This window comes from Oncorhynchus masou, chromosome 15, assembly GCF_036934945.1.
Source record: "Oncorhynchus masou masou isolate Uvic2021 chromosome 15, UVic_Omas_1.1, whole genome shotgun sequence".
NCBI lineage: Eukaryota > Metazoa > Chordata > Actinopteri > Salmoniformes > Salmonidae > Oncorhynchus > Oncorhynchus masou.
In genome coordinates this window covers 40,312,677-40,339,562 of record NC_088226.1, presented here as the reverse complement: position 1 = coordinate 40,339,562, position 26,886 = coordinate 40,312,677, and the positions used below count along the sequence as shown (strand labels likewise).

Sequence of the window (26,886 nt, the reverse complement as noted above, 5' to 3'; positions counted from 1 at the left end):
AAATGGTCTGGAGAAGAGAGGAGGGGATAGGGTCAAGCGGGCAGGTTGTTGGGCGGCCGGCCGTCACAAGAAGCGAGATTTCATCTGGAGAGAGAGGGGAGAAAGAGGTCAGAGCACAGGGTAGGGCAGTGTGAGCAGAACCAGCGGTGTCGTTTGACTTAGCAAACGAGGATCGGATGTCGTCGACCTTCTTTTCAAAATGGTTGACGAAGTCATCTGCAGAGAGGGAGGAGGGGGGGGGGGGGGAGGAGGATTCAGGAGGGAGGAGAAGGTGGCAAAGAGCTTCCTAGGGTTAGAGGCAGATGCTTGGAATTTAGAGTGGTAGAAAGTGGCTTTAGCAGCAGAGACAGAGGAGGAAAATGTAGAGAGGAGGGAGTGAAAGGATGCCAGGTCCGCAGGGGAGGCGAGTTTTCCTCCATTTCCGCTCGGCTGCCCGGAGCTCTGTTCTGTGAGCTCGCAATGAGTCATCGAGCCACGGAGCGGGAGGGGAGGACCGAGCCGGCCTGGAGGATAGGGGACATAGAGAGTCAAAGGATGCAGAAAGGGAAGAGAGGAGGGTTGAGGAGGCAGAATCAGGAGAAAGGTTGGAGAAGGTATGAGCAGAGGGAAGAGATGATAGGATGGAAGAGGAGAGAGTAGCGGGGGAGAGAGAGCGAAGGTTGGGACGGCGCGATACCATCCGAGTAGGGGCAGTGTGGGAAGTGTTGGATGAGAGCGAGAGGGAAAAGGATACAAGGTAGTGGTCGGAGACTTGGAGGGGAGTTGCAATGAGGTTAGTGGAAGAACAGCATCTAGTAAAGATGAGGTCGAGCGTATTGCCTGCCTTGTGAGTAGGGGGGGAAGGTGAGAGGGTGAGGTCAAAAGAGGAGAGGAGTGGAAAGAAGGAGGCAGAGAGGAATGAGTCAAAGGTAGACGTGGGGAGGTTAAAGTCGCCCAGGACTGTGAGAGGTGAGCCGTCCTCAGGAAAGGAGCTTATCAAGGCATCAAGCTCATTGATGAACTCTCCGAGGGAACCTGGAGGGCGATAAATGATAAGGATGTTAAGCTTGAAAGGGCTGGTAACTGTGTACCTACATGTACATACTACCTCAATAAGCCTGACTAACCGGTGTCTGTAGATAAAGCCTTGCTACTGTTATTTTCAAATGTCTTTTTATTGTTTTATTTCTTTACTTACTAACACACACACACATACCTTTTTTTCACACTATTGGTTAGAGACTGTAAGTAAGCATTGCACTGACAAATAAACTTTGATTTGATATCCTGTGTTCTGGCAGCTCGCCATCCTTGGTGGAACTGATTAAATACTCAAAAAACTGACCTGTTTTACAAACAGGATCACACCACATATATACCATGAGTACCTTTCAAAAACCATTAATTCAGTGCTTAGCTTCATTCTCTTACAGGAAAAAGAAAAGAAAACTTAGTCAAAATTCTTTACACTGCAACTACAGCACCAGGCTCATGTGGACTGAACAATAGACTAGCCCGGTCAAATTAAAAGTACTAGTGCTTACACCTACATGTAATTTCTTATAAAGTAATCTATGACATAAGTGTACGAAAATGGATTAAGATACCTAGTTCACATCACACTAGATACTAGTTCACATCACATTTTATAACAGTATGAAAACTAAAATAGTTCACCATGTATGATTACATGATCACTAGTGTTTTCAATTTCAATTTTATTTCAATTGATCGGTGGCTGAGCTAGGCTAAATGTTAACGGCTTGTGCGTATGCTTGGTTCAGTATGAACTGGCACAAAATGCTAGCAATAGCTTAGCAAGCCTAATCGCTAGCAGCTCATTTTCCTTCTGAAAACTCGCCAAATCCTGGCGTCAATCTTTCCCTCAATCCCTTCACAGCACGTTTGTGTAGATAAGTGAGTGTTAATGTGTTTTATTTTACCTTTATTTAGCTAGGCAAGTCAGTTAAGAAGGCATTATTTTTTTTCCAATGACGGCCTAGGAACAGTGGGTTAACTGCCTTGTTCAGGGGCAGAACGACAGATTTTTACCATGTCAGCTCTGGGATTCGATCTTGCAACCGTTCAGTTACTAGTCCAATGCTCTAACCACTACCACCCCGATCCAGTTTGCTCTTTTTAGTTCAGTTTTATACAACTTCTCAAAGATTTGAAACTTTGTTTTTCTTCCATGGAATGGCGGTAGCTCTTCATGTTCGAGCTCTTTTTTTCAGCATGTTGGTGCCGAATGGTGTATAACGTGAGGTTAGGAGAGGGACAAAGAGAATATTGAGTTTTGATTGGCTCAAAATAAACTGCTCGTCATGCAGCTTCTGACAGCTGATTTGTAATAGCTGTCAACTTAAACATAGCAATATAGTATGATATGATTGCTTACTGGAATTTCACTAGTAACAATACGTATTCAACATTAGTTGAGCTGCGTTACATAAACATTATTAAAGTGACCATTGTTCAATGGCTATGTACAGTTGAAGTCAGAAGTTTATATACACCTTGATAAGGAATAACTTCTCAGTTGTTCACAATTCATGACATTTAATCCTAGTAAAAACTCCCTGTCTTAGGTCAGTTAGGGTCACCACTTTATTTTAAGAATGTGAAATGTCAGAATAATAGTGGAGATAAATAATTATTTCAGTTTTATTTCTTTCATCACATTCCCAGTGGGTCAGAAGTTTACATACACTCAATTATTATTTGGTAACAATGCCTTTAAATGGTTTAACTTGGGTCAAACTTTTCGAGTAGCCTTCCACAAGCTTCCCACAATAAGTAGGGTGAATTTTGGCCCATTCCCCCTGACAGAGCTGGTGTAACTGAGTCAGGTTTGTTGGCCTCCTTGCTCGCACACGCTTTTCCAGTTCTGCCCACAAATGTTCTATTGGATTGAGATAAGGGCTTGGTGATGGCCACTCCAATACCTTGACTTTGTTGTCCTTAAGCCATTTTGCCACCACTTTGGAAGTATGCTTGGGGTCATTGTCCATTTGGAAGATCCATTTGCGACCATGCTTTAACTTCCTGATTGATGTCTTGAGATGTTGCTTCAATATATCCACATAATTTTCCTGCCTCATGATGCCATTTATTTTATGAAGTGCACCAGTTTCTTGTGCAGCAAAGCACCCCCACAACATGATGCTGCCATCCCCGTGCTTCACGGTTGGGATAGTGTTCTTCAGCTTGCAAGCCTCCCCTTTTTCCTCCAAATATAACGATGGTCATTATGGCCAAACAGTTCTATTTTTGTTTCATCAGACCAGAGGACATTTTTCCAAAAAGTATGATCTTTGTTCCCATGTGCAGTTGCAAACCGTAGTCTGACTTTTTTATGGCGGTTTTGGAGCAGTGGCTTCTTCCTTGCTGAGCGGCCATTCAGGATATGTCGATATAGGACTTGTTTCACTGTGGATATAGATACTTTTTGTACCCGTTTCCTCCAGCATCAAGGTCCTTTGCTGTTGTTCTGGGATTGATTTGCACTTTTTGCACCTAAGTACGTTCATCTCTAGGAGACAGTACGTGTCTCCTTCCTGAGCGGTATGACGGCTGCGTGGTCCCATGGTGTTTATACTTGCCTACTATTGTTTGTTCAGATTGTTTGTGCAGAGGAACGTGGTACCTTCAGACGTTTGGCGTTTGGTCTTGTGGAGGTCTACATTTTTTTTCTGAGATTTTGGCATATTTCTTTTGATGTTTCCCATGATGTCGAGTTTTAAGGTAGGCCTTGAAATACATCCACAGGTTCATCTCCAATTGACTCAAATTGTGTCAATTAGCCTATCAGAAGCTTCTAAAGCCATGACATCATTTTTTGGAATTTTCAAGCTGTTTAAAGGCACAGTCAACTTAGTGTATGTAAACTTCTGACCCACTGGAATTGTTATACAGTGAATTATAAGTGAAATAATCAGGCTGTAAATAATTGTTGGAAACATTTCTTGTGTTAAGCACAAAGTACAGTAGATGTCCTAACCAACTTGATTAACAAGAAATCTGTGGAGTGGTAGACAAACAAGTTTGAATGACTCCAACCTAAGTGTAGGTAGACTTCCGACTTCAATTGTACATAGGGCATCAGTCTCTAAAGTGCAGGGTAGTGTATCGGGTGGTAGCCGGCTAGTAACAATGACCAAAGTTCAGGGCAGGTTACTGGGCGGAGGCCGGTTAGTGGTGACTATTTAACACTCTGATGGCCTGGAGATAAAAGCTGATTTTCAGTCTCTTGGTCCCAGCTTTGATGCACCTGAATTGTCTGCCTTCTAGATGGTAGTGGGGTGAACAGTTAGTGTCTCGGCTGGCTGAGGTCTTTGATGACCTTATTGGCCTTCCTGTGACACCAGGTGCTGCAGATGACCTTAAGGGCAGACATCGTGCCCCGGTGATGCGTTGGGCTGACCGCACCACCTTCTGGAGAGCCCAAAGATTTCAGAAGGTGCAGTTGCCGTATCAGGCATTGATACAGCCCAACAGGATGCTCTCAATGGTACATCTTTAGAAGTTTGTGAGGGTCTTAGAGGCCAAGCCAAATTCCTTCAGTCTCCTGAGCTTGAAGAGGTGCTATTGCACCTTATTCACCACACTTTATGTATGGATGGACCATTTCAGGTTGTCACTGATGTGCACGCCGAGGAACTTGAAGCTTTTCACCCTCTCCACTGCGGCCCTGTGGATGTGGACGTGCTCTCTCTGCTGTCTCCTGAAGTCCGCCAGTGCCCTCCCCTTCTCCCTGTAGCCTGTCTCGTTGTTGTTGGTATCCAGGACTACAGCTGTCATCTGCAAACTTGATGCTTGAGCTGGAGACATGCTTGGCCTCACAGTCATGGATGAACAATAGAGTACAGGAGGGGGCTTAGCATGCACCATACACCTCCGATTTTATTTTTCCCTGAGAGTTCTTTCTTACTGTTCAAGGAATGTTACGGAGAACCCACCTGGCTGTATGGATGGGGACAGCATATCAGGAGAGAGCCATGATTCCGTGAAACAGATGATGTTACTGTCCCTGATGTCTCTCTGGAAGGAGATCCTCATCCTGAGCTTGTCTACTTTATTGTCCATGGACTAAACCTTAGTGAGTAATATAGAGGCAGTGGATGGTTTGCAAATTAAAGCCCACTCCGTATTCCTCTTCTGCTTTGAGGGCGTCTTGGAGCAGCCCCTGTGATGAGTGGAAATGTTTTGGGAGGTACGAACAAAGGAGCCAGTTCAGGAAAGTCTAATTTATGGTTGAAATTATGGTGAGTGACCGGGAAATCTAATATCCAAAAGTTATTTTTGGCTGTAGGTAATAATGCAAGAAATGTTCTGAGCAAATAATTTAAGAAATAACACACACAAAAAATGAAATACTGCAAAGTTGGCTCGGAGCTAGGAACTGGACGACCATGTCTGTCAGCACCATCTTTTCAAATCTTGACTCAGCTGTGACTAAAGTCTTTCAAATAGTTCCATTACTTATGTTTGGTAACCTTTTTACATTTCTTCTTTGTTACCCCATGTGCTATTAACCTCCAGTAGTTCCAGTAGTCAACTTTACTCACTGTCTTGTTTCAGGGAACAATTGTCTTCTCTTCTGTGTTTTCCAGAATATTCCGACACTGGGGACTGTTGCCATAACAATGGCCCTCCATAACTGTGATGAGGTAGCCGTGGCTGGATTTGGTTATGACATGAGTACCCCCCACGCTCCCCTACACTACTATGAGAAGATCAGGATGGTGGCCATCAAACAGGTACAAGTGACCTGACACTGACAACAGCCATTTTCCCCGTCTACGTATTTTCTGTCGACCCCTTAAAGGGTCACAGTGGAGCCTTGACACACACACACACACACACACACACACGCATACATCATGGAAACATGAAAATAATTATGTAATCTATTTTGTATACAATGCATTCATCTGACCATAAGGTCACACTGACCTACTGTATAGCAGAAGGTTTGTTAAGATTTCTAGCAGTCCTGTTGAAATAATGGAAGCTGAAAGAGGGGCACGTGTAATGTATGTTGTCAGTCTGATAGTTGACTATGGATGATGGTTGTATCATCCTTACCCAGCAACTCACCTCTCAACTACATGTTCACACACACACACACACACACATTCCACACAGCATCAAAGTGAGAAGAACTGATGGCTTAGTTTGGTGCCAATGTCAAAATAGCTTCATTAAGAAAAGCTTTTATAAATATCTTGTAAAACAAGAGGGAAATTTACAGACAAAATGTACCTGAATATTTGAACCACAATTAGCACTATTTGTAAACTATTTCCAATTAAACCGGAGTTCTTTCTAGAGACTTTACTGTGTAGTGAACAGGTGTCTGTTGTATGTTTGGCTATATCTAGAAAGCCTCAGATCTGCTTTCCATGCACTCACTCACCCTGCGTAACAAATTGCACCCTATTCCCTATAGTGCCTATATAGTGTACTACTTTTGACCAGGGTCCATTGGGAATTGGCTGCCATTTAGGACGCAGCCGCAAACTTGTGTGAACTGAGGTGTTAGTCTCCTAAGTTAGGTTGTGAAAGCCAGAGTTAGGTTAGACTCGTCGCAAAAACAGGCTTCCCTAGTACGTGAAGCCTGGGGAAGTTTCATGGCAGAAATCAGCTAAAGATGAGTGTGAATCCAGTGTAAATCACTGACGCCTCACAACACGTCAAACCAATCAAATGCCTTGCTTGGCGGAGCTCGAAAGGTGCCCACCAGTTTAGTGCTGTAGGAGCAAATGTACAAGTGGACAAAATGTTTTTAACAAACAAACATTGGTGACAAAACATTCTAGAACATTTGCAGCACGCTGGTTGTCACATCATTTCACTGTTATTCAAGATGAGCTAAAGCTGCAGCAAGAGGGGATAAATGGTCTCAAATGCTGGCCATATAAATGTCATTTGTACATTTCTGGAGTGAAATTTGACTGTGCAGGCTAGCATGAGGGACAAGATGTAGCTAGCTACAATGAGTTTTGTTTTGAGAAAAGTCAGCTAACCTTGTAAGGTATAACTAGCTAGCTACCGTTAGCTACTAGCTAGTTTAATTTCTCTCACGATTATAACAACATTTGAATAAAAACAGCATATTATTGATCTAAAGGTTTAGCTGTGACCGAGTATCTAGCTTATACAGGGTGACCTGGGACACCAGGTGGACGCACTTCATTATAAAGTAGAACAGAAAACCAGCAGGTTCCGGACCTCGTAGGGTAAGAGTTCAATTACCCCTGGTCTATCTGCTATGGAAACAACTACTTTCTTTTTGCAAGCAACATTGCTGAAATGAATTAAATGAACCTCATAATATGTTACCTGTAATGCTCATCTCCTGTAGCCTAATTGTTGTCATCTTCTTTTCATACTGCACCTAAATTACAAGGATTGAATTTCACTAGACAATTTCATATGTCAGCACTTCAAAGGAATGTACAAAATCTGGTATATGGTTTGCCTCATATACATTGTCTACTGGTATCATTTTAAATTGAGAACATATAGCTCAACATGTAAACAATGTGTGAGTTTAGCTGTTCTCTGAGTGCTACAGGCCTGTGGCTGCATTGGCCATGCATGCCATATGATAAACTGCTAAATGGGATTCAGATATACTGAGACAGATTGACGATCAAATAAAACAGATTGGAGCTCTTATAACTAGACAAAAAGGAAATGTTCATTTGTGAATACAACACAGAAATAGACACATTAGAGACAGAACCCCTTCCCCTCTGTATTACAGGATTGTGATATGTTATTAACCAACATTGACACTAGTTCATTTTGAATAATAGTAAAAAATATATTTACAAGTTAAAAGGTGACAAAACAAACTATATATAGTGAAGAGAATTGTACCATCTAAACCACTGTGAAATATCCTTTCAATAACCAAACATATAGTATTTTCAGCTGTTTGAAGCTGGTGTACAAAACCGAAAGTAAAAGACTCAAATGTAAAACCTATGAAAGGGAAGCATAGAAACTGTGCACATAGAATACATCTAGCTCTTCTATAACTCATATTTCTATGTGAAGTTGGTCGGGTCGCCCTTAAAAGTTACATATTGCAGCTTTAAACACTTCTCTTCAAAGAATCAACTCTTCATCACTACAAAATGTACAAACAAATTAACTCATATTTAAAGATTAGACATCTAGGTATCAACATCAATAAATAATTGAGTAGTAACAAGTAGGCTATTATTACTAAAAGAATCATTTCAGGTGAGAAAAAAAAAATCAATACCAACGGTGGCAAACCTTGCTCCACTGGCCCCTGATCTACTGAGTGAGCAGACTTCTGTTTCAGCCCAGCAATAGCACACTTGATTATCACCTCATTAGGGTTTTATAAGTTGAATCCGGTGTGTTATTGCTGGGCAGACCTCCAGCAGGGTTGACCTGCTCCAGTTGTAATAGGTTGATAAATTGTGAGTAATATAACGTATACAATGTGTATAACATGCTAATATAGGTACTGTGGGCCTACACATGTAACTCATGGCATATAGGTAGCCTATCTACAGTATGTTAGCAAATGTTGTACACAAAAAATAATGCTGGTATACACAGTTGCTTTATGAGAAAGTGTTAAAGTTCATAGTTAGCCATTGTTCTGTAAACGCAAGATGAAAAGTACCAACGGCCTGGTTTTGGCCCCAAGGGAGAGCAGGTCCGCTGGAGCCATGGCCCAGTGAGACACGGGTGCCGGCCTGCGTAGATGGAAACAGAAAAGTCTGAGCCTTTTGGGTAAAACACTTTGGTAAATCCTGTATAGAAATCTCTTGGGACATTCATTGGTACCCCTCTCTTCATCTGCGAACACAGGTTTTCATTGACGTACATACCTGGAGACAGAAAACAAAGAAACAGGCTTCATTATACTCAAATTAGACAGCACTGAATATTATGTTGCCATTATCTCTCCGTCTTTCCCTCTAGGGACTGGAACATGAGAATCTTTTCATAATGTCCTCCCTGAAAGTTACCTAGCCTATCCAGTAGCCTACACTCTCCCTTTACTGATAGCTGGAGTTGGAATTCCATCGTCTTCCTAATCAAATAAAATGTTATTGGTCACGTACATATATTTTGCCGATGTTATCGTGGGTGTAGCAAAATGCTTACGGCCTCCTGGGACAGCTCCTTTTCTGCCATTCCGAATAAAACCCAACTTTGAGAAATTATCAGCAGACCGAGCTTACCTCAATTACAAGATGGCTAAAGGTTGCAGATCATGTTTTTCTCCATTAGAAGGACAAAGGTTGTAGACCATTGCTGAATCTTTTAACCATACCACGTGGTTAAACTCTTAGACTATCGATACCGACAGAATAAGAACAAGTCTTTGATATTAATTACTAGTCTGCAGCTAGGAATTCGGTATCATTGAACGTGAAGAACAACAACCGCCGAAACATCCATTCTGTAACGAATGTCACTCTGAACAGTCCCCTCTAACCACAACCGAGAGAGAGAGAGAGGGAGAGAGACGGACAATTCTACAAAATAAATTTTCACCAGCGATCAAGATGACACACTGAGCATAAATATATATATTGATTGCAATTGTTCCCGAATGAGTGAGTGTTCATGTGCAAAGGATTAGCATTTCAATTGTTATAATTATTTCTTTGTAGTGACTTCTTAGTCGACCCCCACTTCCCCCTTTGTCTAACAAGCCACCTTGCCGGTTTAGCCCACTAGGGCACATTCTCCTATCATTACATTTACCCTGTTTGTTTGTTTATGCATTTCTGTGAATTACTTAGTTAGTAATAAATAAATTATTTAAGACAATTGATGTATGGATGACTCATAGTGAAGACTGGGTTCGTGCAGATAACCAACCATTTACGACGTTTGGAATGAGACTAACGTGAGGTAAAGTAAATAATTCATTAATTCGAAGACTAATTGATCAGATAAAATATCTGAAAAGTTATTTTAGGAAATGATAACTTTGTAATCTGAATATGTCTTTGGTGCATCCGACTTCCTAGTTAATTAGTTATGTGATTAATCAGTTGATCGCGTAGTAACTAATTACAGAGAATCTTTGATAAAAACAATCAGTCTTCAGTTAATGATAGACAAAACAATATGAAGTGGGTAAAACAGTATGTAAACATTATTATAGTGACCAGTGCTCAATGACTACATTATTCACATAGGGCAGCAGTCTCTAAGGTGCAGGGTTAAGTACCGGGTGGTAGCCGGCTAGTAAAAATGACCAAAGTTCAGGGCAGGCTACTGGGCGCAGGCCAGCTAGTGGTCTTTAGCTGACTCGGGCCACAGCCTGTAGATGTTCTGGAGGGCAGGCAGTGTGCCCCCAGTGATGCGTTGGGCTGACCGCACCACCCTCTGGAGAGCCCTGCTGTTGCGGATGGTGCAGTTGCCGTACCAGGCGTTGATACAGTCCGACAGGATGCATTCAGTGGTGCATCTGTAGAAGGTGCCAAGCCAAATTTCTTCAGCCTCCTGAGATTAAAGAGTGAGGTTGAACAGGGATGGACCATTTCAGGTTGTCAGTGATGTACACGGTGAGGAACTTGAAGCTTTTAGCTCTCTCCATTGCGGCCCCGTCGATGTGGATGGGATCGTGCTCCCTCTGCTGCCTCCTGAATTCCATGAACAGCTCCTTCGTTTTGTTGACGTTGAGAGAGAGATTATTTTCCTGGTACCACTCCACTAGGGCCCTCACCTCCTCTCTGTAGGCGGTCTCGTCGTTGTTGGTAATCAGGACTACCATTGATGTGTCGTCTGCAAACTTGATGATTGAGTTATGTCTTTAGTCTTTAAACACTCTGCACATGCTCTGAGGACACGGCTATGGATGTCGTCTGGGCTGGCAGCCTTGCGAGGGATAACACACTTAAATGTCTTACTCGTGTCTACCATGTAGAACGAGAGCTCACATTTCTCATGACCGGTGTTGGCCCGTGCCAGGGACACTTTGTTGTCCTTGAAGCGGGTGAAGAAGATGTTTAGCTTGTCCGGGAGCAAGGAGTCGGTGTCAGCGACGTGGCTGGTTTTCCATTTATAATCCGTGATTGTCTGGACTCCCTGCCATATACATCTCGTGTCTGAGTCATTGAATTGTGACTGTTCTATTGCCTTACGGAGGGCATAGCTGGACTGTTTGTACTCGTCCATGTTCCCAGTCACCTTGCCGTGGTTAATTGCAGTGGTTTACACTTTTAGTTTTGTCCGAACGCTGCCAATAATTTATTTGATTTTATTTGGATAAGTTTTATTTGTCACAGTGGGAACATCCTCTATGCACTTCCTCTATGAACATCGGCTGCCTGTGAGTTTTATAATACATTTTAAGATTATTCTATTGTTTTCTAAAACAATCCATGATTGTGCACCCCAGTACTTGTCAGACATGCTTTTAATTTATGTAACCAGTAGGTCCCTCAGGTCCTCTGTCACTGGCCTTTTAACTATCCCAAAGCCTAGGACCAAGAGGCATGGAGAGGCAGCCTTTAGTTATTCTGCTTCTGGAATAGCCTGCTAGAGAACCTGAGGGAGACCGAAACTCTGGACATATGTGGACTGTGGACACATCTTTTTAGATTTTCTTTTCCTTAGGGTGCTTTTTAGTTGTTCGGTTTGTGTCATTGTGTTACGCCTGCTCCCGCTCCTCCTCTCTGGTGCCAGGCTTCCTATCATTACGCACACCTGTCACCATCATTACGCACATCAGCACTCATTGGACACACCTGGACACCTGTCCCCTCTATATCTGTCTGTTCCTCAGTTCCCCTGTGTCAGCATTATTGTTATTTTGTTTTCCCCTGCCCAGACTCTGTCCGTATTCTATTCCTGTCCGTGTTTCATTAAAATGTTCTCTCCCTGTACTTGCTTCTCGTCTCCAGCGTCTGTCCTTACAGAATGCTGAGACCAATATTTGAAGCATCAGGGAGGTTTTTGTTTTCTGTTTTGTTGGTGATGTCGGGCCCGGGTGCCACTGCTGTAGGAACCAGGGGTGCCTCAGCTGGCTCGTCAGGCTTCCACACCTTAGCTGGTTCGAGAGGTTTCCTTGCCTTGGTTGGCAAAAAAAACATAAAGCTTGATTTGATTTGATCTGATGAACTCAGTCACTGAGTCAGTGTATACGTCAATGTTATTCTCAAAGGCAACTCAGAACATATCAACATACAATCTTGAAGCATAGATTCTGATTAGTCAGACCAACGTTGAACAATCCTTACCATGGATACTTCATGTTTAAATTTCTGCCTATAGGAAGGGAGGAGCAGAATGGAGGTGTCATCTGATTTGCCGAAGGAAGGGCGCTGGGGAGGGCTTTTTAGCCGTCCCGGGAAAGGGGAGTAACACTTGTCAATAATTCCATGGCTGTTTTCTACAAATGCTTCTGGAGACTGTCTTTTTAATTTACAATGATTACATCAAGGTAGCTAGTGAAAAGAAAGTTAGCTAGCTCATTACATTTAATTAACTTAGCTAAACAATGTGTAAAGTTATCTAGCTAGCAGCTCAGTTGAGTTAGCCTACAAAGTAGCCTACTACTATTATTGTATTAAAATTTTTCTAAATGTATTTACTTATATAAATAGGTTCTCCGACTGCCTCTGTTTTTTGTGTCCTTACCCTAGCAACCTGGTCCCTAACTCAGAGGTGTTAAGTGGTCTCTGCCACTGCACAATGGGGTCAAGCTGAGGCATGGGATGGTAGCCTACCTCAGCAGTAAACCGACAAAGGTTAACTGCCTTGCTCAAGGGCAGAACAACACATTTTTACCATGTTGGATCAGGGACTCGATCCAGCAACCTTTCGGGTACCTAACCAATGCTCCTACCCGCCAGGCTACCTACCGCCCATTTATAGAAGACTCTAAAGATCATTATCTTATCCTAGGTTCCAGTGATTAATTCCTGAAGTGCGTAATTTATACCTGCAGCCCTTATGTACAAAACCCTCTAACCTGTATCATTAAATCCTCAGACATTAACCATTCAAACCTTCTCCCTATCTCTGATACTGAAGAGACAAACATTGTAGCCTTTTACTGCTGGGGTGCAGAGAGACAACAGGTCAGAAGAACTTTGCACCACCTCAACAAAACTCACCACTGGATCCTTCCTACGAGGACAAGCCTCCACCCTGGACTGTATAACCATGTGTTAGTGTGTCACTGACCATGTAAGTGGATATTCTGTATATTCTGCCTCTGTATATAATAGTCTCTTGGGACTGTGTAACTACTGTGTAATTACCGTGTGCTTATTAATTTGAGGGTTAAATGTTACTATCTCAGGCCTGTGTACTAGCCACACTAGTCCTGCTTATCTGGCCCTTATGGCATAGTTCAGGGGTACATACTTTTTTCATGTTCAGGCTATGAGGTCAAATCTTTCCCCATTTCACTCCATGAGCCAAGATGGCTGCCAGCCTATTGTGTCTCACACTCACCCAAGATGGCCGGCCTATAACATCATCAAGTCCTGGCCTCTCCCGAGATGCCTGCCCCCATGGCCTTGTTATTGTCTACACGTTAACATCCTTGCATGCTAATGCTATCTATTAGCTTTTACGTTGTCTGCCATGTCCAAGATCCTGTGGTCTATTAGCCTAGCATGCTATCCTGCCTCTGTATATACTGTCCCGTACTACTAGCCTGTTATTGCCTAACCTAGTGTGCTACATGTATACTGTCATATTGTGTTCTACATTATCAGGGTCCGACTAGCCTCTCTGTGTAGCCAATATTGCTAACGTACTAGTACTGCTCATGCTACTGCTATTCTTTTGTACATCCTGTAGCCTGTTCTGTTCATTGTGTGCTATTAGCCAATATATTGCTTGCCACTTTACAATGATGCCGTTATTAGCACTGCTATTACTACGGTAGCATTACAATTACATTGTTATTACTGCCTTTGTAGCTATAACAGTTGTACTTTGTCTGATTCTTTCTCTCTTGTCTAGACAACCACTATCCCTTTCACTACTACCATCAGTCCAATTCCTATCTGTGTGTGTGTGTGTGTGTGTGTGTGTGTGTGTGTGTGTGTGTGTGTGTGTGTGTGTGTGTGTGTGTGTGTGTGTGTGTGTGTGTGTGTGTGTGTGTGTGTGTGTGTGTGTGTGTGTGTGTGTGTGTGTGTGTGTGTCTGTGTCTGTGTCTGTGTGTGTGCCTGTCTGTCTTGAATGTGGAATAATGTGTGTTCTGTACATCTGTCTCCTACTTGTCATTATCTGCCTTCTACCAGAGGACAGTTGTACCAACATGTTAAAGCAGCACCTCTATTGGAGTCCACCGCCAGTTATTGCTACTCTTTTTCACTTTAGAATCCCTCAGTGCAGAAGGGTTCCAAAAAGGGTTCCAAAAGGCATCTTTGGTGGTCCCCATAGGAGAACCCTTTTGTGGAAAGGGTCCTACCTGAAACCAAAAATGGTTCTTTAAATGGTTCTCCTACGGGGACAGCAGAAGTACACTTTTCAGTTCTAGATAGTACCTTTATTTCTAAGTGTGTTGACAGGGTGAGGTTGTGAAAGGGTTAGGTTCTGAAAGAGTTAGGTTGTGAAAGGGTAAAGTTGTGAAAGGGTCACCTTATGAAAGAGTTAGGTTGATCTGAAAGAGACAAAAAGACAACTTTGCGGGGATCCCTTTGATGATGAGTCATACAGGTCACTGACTGTGTTGCTGTGGTATCGGCTGTTCTCTGAACCCTTAGTTACTGAAACATACCAGTAACATCCACCCATCCATCTGCCCACTCAAAGTCCACAGCTATGAACCTTACAGCCAGCCGGTGATTATGTGTTAGCATTCCCTGCTAAGCGTGTGTCCCTGTCTCCCCTGCCCACCAACATCCTGTCTGTTTAGCTTTGATAGTTTACTTCTCCCCAGTGGAAGTTTACACAAACCTTTCTGTCATTATTTAATACCCAAGAGTCTCGTGGTTACTCTCTTATATTCATCATTTTACTTCCCAATTCCCACCACCACATGAGAGGCGAGATGTGGAGTAGGATATGAAGTAGGATGTGTAAAGAAAGTCAAGTGCATAGGAGCCTGTGGGTGCTGAGTTCTAAAGAGGAGACACTACCACAAGCACCACAGTGAGTGTGTCCCAAATGGCACCCTATTCCCTTAATAGTGCACAACTTTAGACCATAGCCCTAAAAAAAAGTAGTGCACTATAGGGAATAGGGACACAGACAGACACTAAGGACACAGACAAAAACAAGTCCCTGTGTCTACAGGGGCCATCTGATCTGCTGGTTAAGTACACAGCGCTCTGCCTGGTCATAAATCACTCTTTACTGAGGGATGTCAGAGCCCAGAGTGGCTGCTCTGGTCTCTCCATGGCTGACATGCAATCACCTTCAGCACACAAACAACTCCGCAACTACTAATCCGGACGCTAATAAGAAATCCCGCTACGCCTTTGGACAATCCATCAAACAGACAAAGCATCAATTCAGGACTAAGATCGAATCCTTCTACACCGGCTCTGATGCTCGTCGGATATAGCAGGGCTTGTAAACTATCACAGGGAAACCCATCTGAGAGCTGCCCAGTGATGGGAGGCTACCAGATGAGTTAAATTCTTTCTATGCTCGCTTCGAGGCAAACAACACTGAAACATGTGTGAGAGCCCCAGCTGTTCAGGACAATTGTATGATCATGCTCCCCGTAACCGTTGTGAGTGAGACCTTTAAACAGGTTAACATTCACAAGGCCACAGGGCCAGATGGATTACCAGGACACATACTCTGAGTATGCGCTGACCAGCTTTTTTTTGAATATATAGTGTATGCGAACATCCCTTTGAATTAGTGGATTTGGCTATTTCAGCCACACTTGTTGCTGTCAAGTCTATAAAACCAAGCACTCGGCCATAGCTCAGTTAATTTTTCAAAATGGCACCGTTATAGGATGCCACCTTTCCAACAAGTCAGTTTGTCAAATATCTGCCTTGCTCAAGCTGCCCCAGTCAACTGTAAGTGCTCTTCTTGTGAAGTGGAAATGTCTAGGAGCAACAACGGCTCAGCTGTGAAGTGATAGTCCATATAAACTCACAGAACAGGACCGCAGAGTGCTGAAGCATGTAGTGCTTAAAACTTGTCTGTCCTCGGTTGCAACACTCATTACCAAGTTCCAAACTTCTTCTGGAAGCAAAGTCAGCACAATAACTGTTCATCGGGAGCTGAATAAAATGGGTTTCCATGGCCAAGCAGCCAAGCCTAAGATCACCATGTGCAATGCCAAGCGTCAGCTTGAGTGGTTATAAAGCTAGCTGCCAATTGGACTCTGGAGTTGTGGAAACGCATTCTCTGGAGTGATGAATCACGCTCTACCATCTGGCAGTCGGACGGACGAATCTGGGTTTGGTGGAGGGAAATCTTAACGCTACAGCATACAATGACATTCTGGACGAGTCTGTGCTTCCAACTTTGTGGCAACAGTTTGGGGAAGGCCCTTTCCTGTTTCAGCAGGACAATGCCCCTGTGCACAAAGCGAGGTCCATACAGAAATTGTTTGTCGAGATCGTAGTGGAAGAACTTGACTGGCTTGCACAAAGCCCTGACCTCAACCCCATCGAACACCTTTGGAATTAATTGGAATGCCAACTGCGAGCTAGGCCTAATCGCCCCAACATCAGTGCCCGACCTCACTAATGCTCTTGTGGCTGAATGGAAGTGAGTCCCTGCAGCAATATTCCAACATCTAGTGGAAAGTCTTCCCAAAAGAGTGGAGGCTGTTATAACTGCAAAAGGGGGGTACCAGCTCCATATTAACACCCATGACTTTGGAATGAGATGTTCTACGGGCAGTGGTCCACATACTTTTGGTCATGTAGTTTACCTACAGTTTTTTAAGCAAATCACCATAGTCCCTGTGCCTTTAGAATGCCTGTCTAAATTACTATTGCCCCATAGCATTCACTTCTGTAGCCCTGAAATGCTTTATAAGGCTCGTCATGGCTCACATCAACATCATCATCCCAGAAACCCTGGACCCACTGAAATTCGCATACCGCCCCAATAGATCAACAGATGACGCAATCTCTATTGCACTCCACATTGCCTTTTCCCACCTGGACAGAATCGACACATACGTGAGAATGCTGTTCATTGATTACAGCTCAGCATTCAACAACATAGTGCCCTCCAAGCTCATCGCTAAGCTAAGGAATCTGGGACTGAACATCTCATTCTGCAACTGTATCCTGGACTTCCTGACAGGCCGCCCCTAGTTGGTGAGGGGTGCCCTTCAGGGGTGCGTGCTGATTCCTCTCGTGTAGTCCCTGTTCACCCAAACTCCGTGGCCGTGCATTACTCACACACCGCCATTAAGCTTGCCGACAACACGGCGGTGATAGGCCTGATCACTAAGGCTAATGAAACAACCTATCGCAAGGAGGTCAGAAACCTGGCAGACCACTCCCTCAATATGGGCAAGACAAATAAGCTTTTCGTGGACTACAAGAAATTGAGGGCTGAACACGCCCCCATTCACATTGAAGGGGCTGTAGTGGAGTGTCCACATCACTAAGGACCTATCATCATCCAGACACACCAACACGGTCATGATGAGGGCACGGCAATGCCAGGACCTCTATACCAGGCAGTATCAGAGCAAGGCCCTAAAAATGGTCAGACTCCAGCCACCCAAGTCATAGACTGTTCTCTCTGCTACCGCATGGCAAGCGATACCGGAGCACCAAGTCTGGGACCAAAAGATACCTGATAAGCTTCTAACCCCAAGCCATAAGACTGATGGTTACCTGGACTATTTACATTGATCCCCTTTATTATTTAATTCTTTATCTTAATCTTTATCTTAATTGTTTTGCACTTGTTTTGCACTGACTCCCCTGCACTGGCTCTATGCACACTCACTAGACTCTACCCACACATTCCCACTACACTAACACTCCACACACACACACACACACACACACACACACACACACACACACACACACACACACTACATACTCTCACACACACTTGCATATTGATGCCACACATAGACCCACTTTCACAGTCTTCACATACGCTGCTGCTAGTCTGTTTATTATATATCCTGATTGCCTAGTCACTTTTACCCCTACCTACATGTACATTACCTTTCAAATGTTTGGGGTCACTTTGAAATGCCCTTTGTTTTGAAAGAGAAGCCAATTTTTGGTCCATTAAAATAATATCAAATTGATCAGAAATACAGTGTAGACATTGTTAATGTTGTAAATGACTATTGTAGCTGGAAACCGCTGATTTTTTTTATGGAATATCTACAAAAGCGTACAGAGGCCCATTATCAGCAACCATCACTCCTGTGTTCCAATGGCATATTGTGTTAGCTAATCCAAGTTTATCATTTTAAAAGGCTAATTGATCATTACAAAACCCTTTTGCAATTATGTTAGCACAGCTGAAAACTATTGTACTGATTAAAGAAGCAATAAAACTGGCCTTCTTTAGACTAGTTAAGTGTCTGAAGCATCAGTATTTGTAGGTTCGATTACAGGCTCAAAATGGCCAAAAACAAATAACTTTCTGAAACTGATCAGTCTATTCTTGTTCCGAGAAATGAATGCTAGTCCAATGCGTGAAATTGCCAAGAAACGGAAGATCTCGTACAACGCTGTGTACTACTCCCTTCACAGAACAGTGCAAACTGACTAACCAGAATAGAAAGAAGAGTGGGAGGCCCCGGTGCACAACTGAGCAAGAGGACAAGTACATTAGAGTGTCTAGTTTGAGAAACAGGCTCCTCACAAGTCCTCAACTGGCAGCTTCATTAAATAGTCTGTGTTCTTTTGCCCATCTTAATATTATATTATATTTTCATTGGCCAGTCTGAGATATGGCTTTTTCTTTGCAACTCAGCATTGTACAAGATCTTCAGTTTCTTGGAAATTTCTCGCTATTACCTCAATTAACTACCTAGTACCCCTGCCCATTGACTCGATACTGGTACTCCTTGTGTATTACCTCGTTATTGTTTTAATTGTGTTACTATTTCTTTTTTATGTAGCAAATATTTTTATTTTTGTATTCTGCATTTCCATGTAAAGTTTACACCAGTTAAATTTGGTGCATGTAACCAATACAATTTGATTTGTTTTGAACCAGATGTCAGTGTGCACTCTCCTTGTGTCAACTTGTGTTTTTAGTTTGCAGTGGCACAAACCCATCGCAGCACCACTCCCACCCCCCTGCCATGTATAATTGAGAGCTCTGGTAGTACATTATTCTCTCTGTGGGTGACCCAGGGCCCGTGTGAAGCTGTCATTCCAAGATGAACGCTGGGCCTCACACTCAAAGTCCTTTGGGTCTGTGCCTGTAGAACCGCTCGGTCCAACAGGCTTTCCTGCCTCTGAATGGAGCAAACAAACACAGCTATGTACTGAACAGCTAAGACTGTTCAAACACTTATCATATGCTCTTTCTAATGATACCCAAAGGATTCACTGCATTATTAGATAAAAAGGTCATATCTTGAACCGAAAGGGATTCTTAGTCTGCCCTCATATAATAACCCTTTGAATAACACTTTTTTGGTTCCCAGTACATCTCTTTTGTTTCCAGGTAGAACCCTTTTGGGTTCCATGTAAAACCCTTTCTACAGAGAGTTCTACGCGGAACCCAAAAGGGTTGTATCTGGAACCCAAAAGGGTTGTACATGGAACCCAAAAGGGTTCTACCTGGAATCAAAAAGGGTGATATTTTAGACCAGACACGATAGCTATTGCCTTTCAACTGTTTGATAACAGCTATTGGTTTCAGTAGAGGCAAGTATGGAATAGGTTGTTCCTGTAAAGGATGTGGTCGTGGTTAGTAAAAGGTTTTGAACATGCCTGCAATGACACTAGTTTTCCCATCATCATTTACAGTCATGTACCGGCATCTCCATCAGATCTTTCACTATGGACATGGCTGTTTTGAGCTGTGAATGGTTTTAGCCACAACGTTTAGTGAACCACATTGTACAGTCATGTGGTGTTGTCTCTCTCTCATCCGCTGTATTTAAGGTGCAGCTCCGTAAGTGTAGAAAGCTCCTTTTAAAAAGACACAATAGTGTCCCTGTCAACCTCAATGGTCTGTTTACTTTCGGTCTTCTATAGTACCTCTCGCCTTTGCCTCCACTGAGAAAATCTCTGTGATCAAAAGTTGAAAGTAAAGTAGTAGTATGTGGACGCAACAGCTTTGTCATACTCCCTGCCTCCATTTTCAAAGAATGTTACTTTTTACCTCCATCCCCTGTAAAGTACCTAATTGTTTCCTCTGCATCTCCTGTCCTCTACCCCCCTGTCCTTTCTGTCTCTCCATCTTCCCTCTCTCCCCACCTATCCTCTCCTCCCTCCCTGTCTCCTGTTCGCAGTCCTGGACTCATAACATTTCTAAAGAGAAGGAGTTCCTGATTAAGCTGGTGAAGGCCGGGGTTATACAGGACTTGACCCATGGGATCTGTGGCTCAGGGTGCTGATGACAACATCCAGCCAATCCCAGATCGCAGAGAGATATGGAGGAGAAACACAGGGGCATCATTGTGACGTCCTGCTCTGTTCCCCTCAACGTAACCTTCACCGCTGGCTGAGGCATACTGTTGTCAGGACGGAAGGCTGGTGAAGGGTTCTGAAGCGTTCTTATCTCTGACAGAAGATAACTGTGGTAGATGGCATCTTCACTGGACTTCATTGGAGAGATACACAACACTCTAGAATACTCTAGAACAAAGGGGACTTGAACTCTGTTGAACGCGGAGTTATACTGTTCTATTTTATGTTTTGCTGCAGTGTGACAATAGTTTGAAGTTTTATTAGTCATATATATGGGATAAACATGGTATACACCGTCCAACTAAATGCTTACTTGCAAGTTCTTTCTCGAGAATGCAACAACAATAATAAATAATAAATGATAAGAATATGAACATAAAGTAAATGGCTCATGTGGCAAACCTCTTCAAGGTTAGGAGCGTTTGTCACAAACTAAGTGGTAAACTGTCACCAAATCACCCAAAGAATGAGAGTTCTTTCGAACAGGACAGTACCTGTGTGGTTGTTTCTCCGTCCTGGTCCACCCAGGCCGTAGGCGAGGTCAAGGATAGCAGGGTTCGGTACACGAATCGGGTTCTCGGTAGGTCCAGGTCCAAACACCAACAGGTAAGTTCAAAACAGTCCAGCTCATACACAGTAAATCCAGCCAATCTCTATTGTCGCTCTATTGTTCATAGATCCTTCCAGCACTCTCTCCCCCTCTTCCTGGTTTTTCTTGACCCTTTATCTGTGGGTCGGCTCCACCTTCTGAGGGTTCCCCTTGCTTCTGGGACTTGTAGTTTTGGTGGTCGGCCATTTCGTGATCTGTAGTTCTGACGGGTGGCCATTTTAGTGATCGGGCAGAGCCCGTTTATTAGTTCTGCTCTCACATATCTGCCATTTATCACTCAACACCCTTCTTTGCCACACTCAGTTGAACAGAATATTTTTTTGTATAAGTATAATACAGGAAGGCACAATTTATAGTCCAGTATTTATCTGTGGGTTTTGGGTAAGAGGGGATTTGGGGGCAAGTGTTTAAATTGTGCAGTATTTAGCAATCGCAATATGTCTGGAAGCAGCATTTGTTATGTGTGTGTGTGTGTGTGTGTGTGTGTGTGCCTGTGTGTGTGTGTGCTCACGCTAAAGTGTGCTAAGGTGCCGAGAATCAGAGAAGGTGGTCAGTCAAGTTCAAATGTTCAGTAGTCTGATGGCTGGTAGATACAAATTGTCACTGAGCCTGTTGGTGTCAGACCCCATGCTCCGATACCGTCTGCCTGACAGTAAGGGAGTAAACAACTTGTGTGCGGGGGTCCTTGATGATGCTTGGAGCTTTCTTCAGGCACCGTTTCGAGTAGATGTCCAAGATGGGTCGGAGCACGGTCCCAGGGCTGTGGTGGGTCGTCTTCACCACTCGCTGGAGGGCCTTGGGGGCGTGAATGGAGCAATTCCTGTACCAGGCCGTAATGCAACCGGTCAGGGCACTCTCGATGGTGCATCGGTAGTATTTGGAGAGGACCCGGGGTGACATGCCAAATTTCTTCAGTCACCTTAGGAATTACAGACGCTGACAAGAGTGGTGGTGTTGTTGGTCCATGACAAGTGATGTGGACACCGAGGAACTTATTAAAACTGCTGACTCAATACAGTATTATGAAAAGATGGACCGAGAATATCTTTGGAGGAGGAAGAAGTGCATACCTCTGCTCATACAGTATACTTGAATATATTCAGTCACGACATACGCATCGCAGAAACTGCTGTTACTGTTCTTAAACTGTTATTTATTTTCATATCTCGTAATGGCTGCGGTGCCCTCTTTATCTGGGCTTCGTCATTATAGGATGTTTGACGCCGGGTTAGCAAATAATGACCATACGTATTCTGTTCTACTGTATCAGGAAGCAGAGATGCTCAACTTCCTTCCTTCCCACCTTTTACAATGTATTACAATGATTTACCTTTAGAGATTACTTTGTTCTACTCTATCTTTTTTTTTCAACGCAAAGAAGATGAGTGAACAATCAATCCCCTCACTGGATAAACCTATATTATTTGTAAGAGCCTATATTTTATTTTACTGTTCTCTGTGAGAAACACTGGGCTTTGTGTGATCTTAAGTCCATCAGTGTGGTTCCCAAACACTGAACTGTCCTGGATCACGTTTCACACTGTTACTCTGGTCTTAATGCTGTTATCTTGACACCCAATTACAGGGCTCTCCAAATCTGTTCCTGGGGAGCTACCATCCTGTAAGTTTTCGCTCTAACACTAATCTAGTACACCTGATTCTAATAATTAGCTGGCTGATAAACTGAATCAGGTTAGTTGGAGAAACAAACAAACAGGAGGGTGGCTCTCCAGGAATAGGGTTGGAGAGCCCTGCCCTATTGCCTATGTACTGTACTACTTTTGGCCAGGAGCCTATACATCATTAAACAGACAATCTTATCCAGTCCGACATACAGGAGCAATTAGGGTTAAGTGCCTTGCTCAAAGGCACCATTTTTATCTAGTTGGCTCGGGGATTTGAATCAGCAACCTGAATGCTCTTAACTGCTAGGCTACCTGCAGCCCTTTAGGGAATAGGGTGTCATTTGGGATGCATCCTTTATGTCAGGCCTCTGCATGGCCCACAAACATACTCAGTGTTACTACTGACTACTGACAGTTGTTGTATAAACATTATAATTTTCTTTGTTTTTTCCCAAATTCATTGACATTTTTTAAGTAATAATATGTGGTGTCTTATCTGCCATTCTCTGATCAATTACATATTATCTTATTTTCTACCTTTTTGGTAGAGTAAAATACATGACAGTAAAATGGATTACAGTAACTTACTGGAAGAAAGTGGCCAGTAATTTACTGTAATTAATTTTACAGTACAGCTACTGTAATCTATTTTACGGTAATGCATTTTACGCTACCAAAAATGTTACTGTAATCTAATTTACAGTGTATTACTGGAATTACTCATGCAGCGACATATTACGCAGTGTTCTTTGCAAGTTCTCATTTTGAGATTTACATTTTGGTTATTTAGCGTGTGCTCTTGTCCTTAGCAATTTACAGTCAACTCAAATCAGATGTTGTTTGTCACGTGTCGAATTTATCGTGAAATGCTTACTTACAAGCCCTTAAACAACAATGCAGTTCAAGAAATGGAGTTTTAAAAATATTTACTAAATCAACTAAAGTAAAAAAAATAAAAAAAAGTTACACAATAAAATAACAATAACAAGGTTATATACAGGGGGTACCGGAATGTGCGGAGGTACAGGTTAGTCGAGGTCATTTGTACATGTAGGGGTAAAGTGACTATGCATAGATAATAAACAGCGAGTAGCAGCAGTGTAAAAACAGTCCGTGTGGCCAATTGATTAATTGTTCAGCAGTCTTATGGCTTGGGGGTAGAAGCTGTTAACGTGTTCACGCTACACGTTCCCCAAGGGCACCACCCCCCCGCTCAACTCAAAAGGTGGCGCACAGAATGCAAAAATATTCTTAGAAATATTTAAGCTCCACACATTAACAAGTCCAATAGCTCAAATAAAAGATAAACACCTTGTTCATCTACCCAGCGAGTCAGATTTCTAAAATGTTTTATGGTGAAAACATAGCACATATGTATGTCAAACCACCACAAAGACACAGACGATATGTAGCCATTTTGTCGAACAAAAGATGCAATCACAAACGCAGGATTAAAAGACAAATAATTCACTAACCTTTTGAAAATCTTCATCAGATGACAGTAATAGGACATGTTACACAGTACATTTATGTTTTTTTCAATAATATGCAATTTATATCCATGAATCTCAGTTTACATTGACGCCATGTTCAGAAAATCCTCAAAAATGTCCGGAGAAATTATACATAGCTCCGCCAGATAACGCCAGATAACAGCAATACACATCATAAACTTTGACTAAATATACATGTTCTACATATAGTTAGAAAGATACACTGCTTCTTAATGCAACCGCTTTGTCACATTTCTTTTTAACGTTACAGAAATCGTTCACTATTCAATAATCTGAGGCGGCGCTCAGACGTAAGCAATATTTCTCCGCTATGTTGGAGTCAACAGAAATACAAAATTACAACATAAATATTCCCTTACCTTTGATGGTCTTCGATCAGAATGTAGTGGAAGGAGTCATACTTACCCAATACATCGTTTTGTTTCAGTTCGTTGGTAGTTATAGTAGCATAGGCTACCCGTGTCAGCTGAAATGCATCCAAAATGACTTCTGGTCCCGAACAGTTAGGCATCAAAACTTCAAAATTACATATTATATGTCGACTAAACTGGTCAAACTAAGTGCAGAATCAAGCTTTAGGATGTTATAAACATACAAAACAACTGGCGATTCAACCGGACAAAAGGAATTCTTCTAAGACCTTCTGGAATGAAAGGATGACTGTATACAATTCGCGCTCGAACGTGCATGTATTTTCTCGCGACACCCACTATTTTGCCTGCCAAAGGGTCAAAGCTCGCGGGATTTGCGCAATTAAACGCTCTACTGATAGAGGACATCTAGCGGAAGACATAGAAAGTGTTTCCAGATCCATAGCTGGTTGGGAAGGGTGGGGGCGATGAGGTCAAAGTTGCCCCAACTCTCATCCAAAGGGGGCAGTATTGTCCCGAGCATTAACAGGTTTTAAGGAGCCTTTTGGACCTAGACATGGCGCTCCGGTACCGCTTGCCATGTAGTAGCAGAAAGAACAGTCTATGACTTGGGTGACTGGAGTCTTTGACAATTTTTCTCTGACACCGCCTAGTATATAGGTCTTGGAGGTCAGGAAGCTTGGCCCCAGTGATGTACTCCATCCTCTGTAGCGCCTTATTTTTATTTTTGTATTTGACCTTTATTTAACTAGGCAGGTCAGTTAAGAACAAATTCTTATTTTCAGTGACGGCCTGGGAACAGTGGGTTAACTGCCTTGTTCAGCGGCAGAATGACAGCTCGGGGATTCGATATTGAAACCTTTCAGTTACTAGTCCGACGCTCTAACCACTAGGCTACGCCGCCCCTTCTGGTTGGAGCAGTTGCCATACCAGGCGGGGATGCAACCGGTCAGGATGCTCTCAATGGTGCAGCTGTAGAACTTGAACTTGAAACAATAATTCAGTCCGGGAATTTGACTCCATCCCAAGCCACCCTGTTCACGCAAACCACTCATTTTGTAGGCTAACCCTATTTTTTGATGTAACGGGTACCAAACTAGTTATAAATTTGGCCACTGTGTTCATCTGAGAAGAAAGTTATCCACATTACAAAATACAAACATTTGGGATTGACCAACAAGTAGCCTATCTGAACACTGAGTTTTCAAGGTATGCTATGGCTATGGGTGCACCCTCAAAAACTCACTAGGAATACACCAATCATAGCACATACAAATGTACAAGGCTAGACACACAAAACAATTAGCCTACACTTTTTAAAAAGAGAATGAGATATACAGAGTTAGCTCAAATGTTCAAATGATTATATTCAAGCATCAAGCATATCAAAAGTTTCAAAAAACTTCACACACACACATTCACTGAACTTGAACATAAGCTACAACAATGTAAGTAAGTATAATACAAAAGTCGGGAAAAGCACTCTTCTACAAAAAAATGTAGACTACAATGTTCACTCACTGGTGTTTATTTTTGTGCTGTTTGCTTTATGGACACATCTATACATCGACTCAATGAAATTGAACATTAGCTACATAACTGCAAGTATAATCTGAAAGTCCAAAAACATGCCTCAATACAAAAGCTTTAACTCACAGCACATCTTCTTTCACCTTTGTCAGCCTGTTAAATAAGAGTCATATCATAGCTACTTCAGAGTAACCAGTGAGTAATTACCACTAGTAAACCAGTAGGCGGCACAGTAACTCACTGCTCTCTGCCACCTTGTCAATGATGTCATCTTTGTCAAGTCCCATAAGAGTCTCATTCTCTGTTGCCATCAAAAGATTGTCTTGAGTGAGGGAGGTTCTTAGGCGGTTCTTCACAAATTTCAGGGTGGAGAATGTCGTCTCACAAGCCACCTGAGTGATGGATAGGTTGAGGAGGAACTTGTAGCCCAAACAAATGATGTGATATGCGTCCGTGAGCAGATTGTACTGAGACAGAAGAAGATAGCAGCATATCAGGCAACAACTTCTGCTCACCAACTCTACACTTTGATCAGGATCCTCAAAGCCTTCTCCTTATTCATCACTGGCGGTGGCTCTGGTGTTGTACTCCTCCACTGCTGACTGTTTCAGTCTTTCCCACTGTTGTGCAAGGTTGATCAGTTCAGCCTACAATGACTCAACAGTGGCATGTTCATCAAAT

At 42.8% G+C, this 26,886-nt stretch overlaps 1 protein-coding gene across 8 annotated transcripts in view; it reads left to right on the top strand.

The window, feature by feature from the left end:
* LOC135556247 (CMP-N-acetylneuraminate-beta-1,4-galactoside alpha-2,3-sialyltransferase-like) overlaps positions 1 to 20,940 on the top strand; it is a 106,189-nt gene extending 85,249 nt beyond the window's left edge. For 5 of the 8 annotated variants that reach the window (XM_064989279.1, XM_064989275.1, XM_064989274.1 and 2 more), the window contains 2 exons: positions 5,592 to 5,738; positions 20,378 to 20,940. In XM_064989279.1, the coding sequence (XP_064845351.1) occupies positions 5,592 to 5,738; positions 20,378 to 20,482 (252 nt within the window). In that variant the 3' untranslated portion in view covers positions 20,483 to 20,940. Of the gene's footprint in view, positions 1 to 5,591; positions 5,739 to 12,264; positions 13,183 to 20,377 lie in introns of all 8 variants that reach the window. The other 3 variants (XR_010457967.1, XR_010457966.1, XR_010457965.1) reach the window with 3 other exon arrangements.
* Positions 20,941 to 26,886: the final 5,946 nt, after the last annotated feature.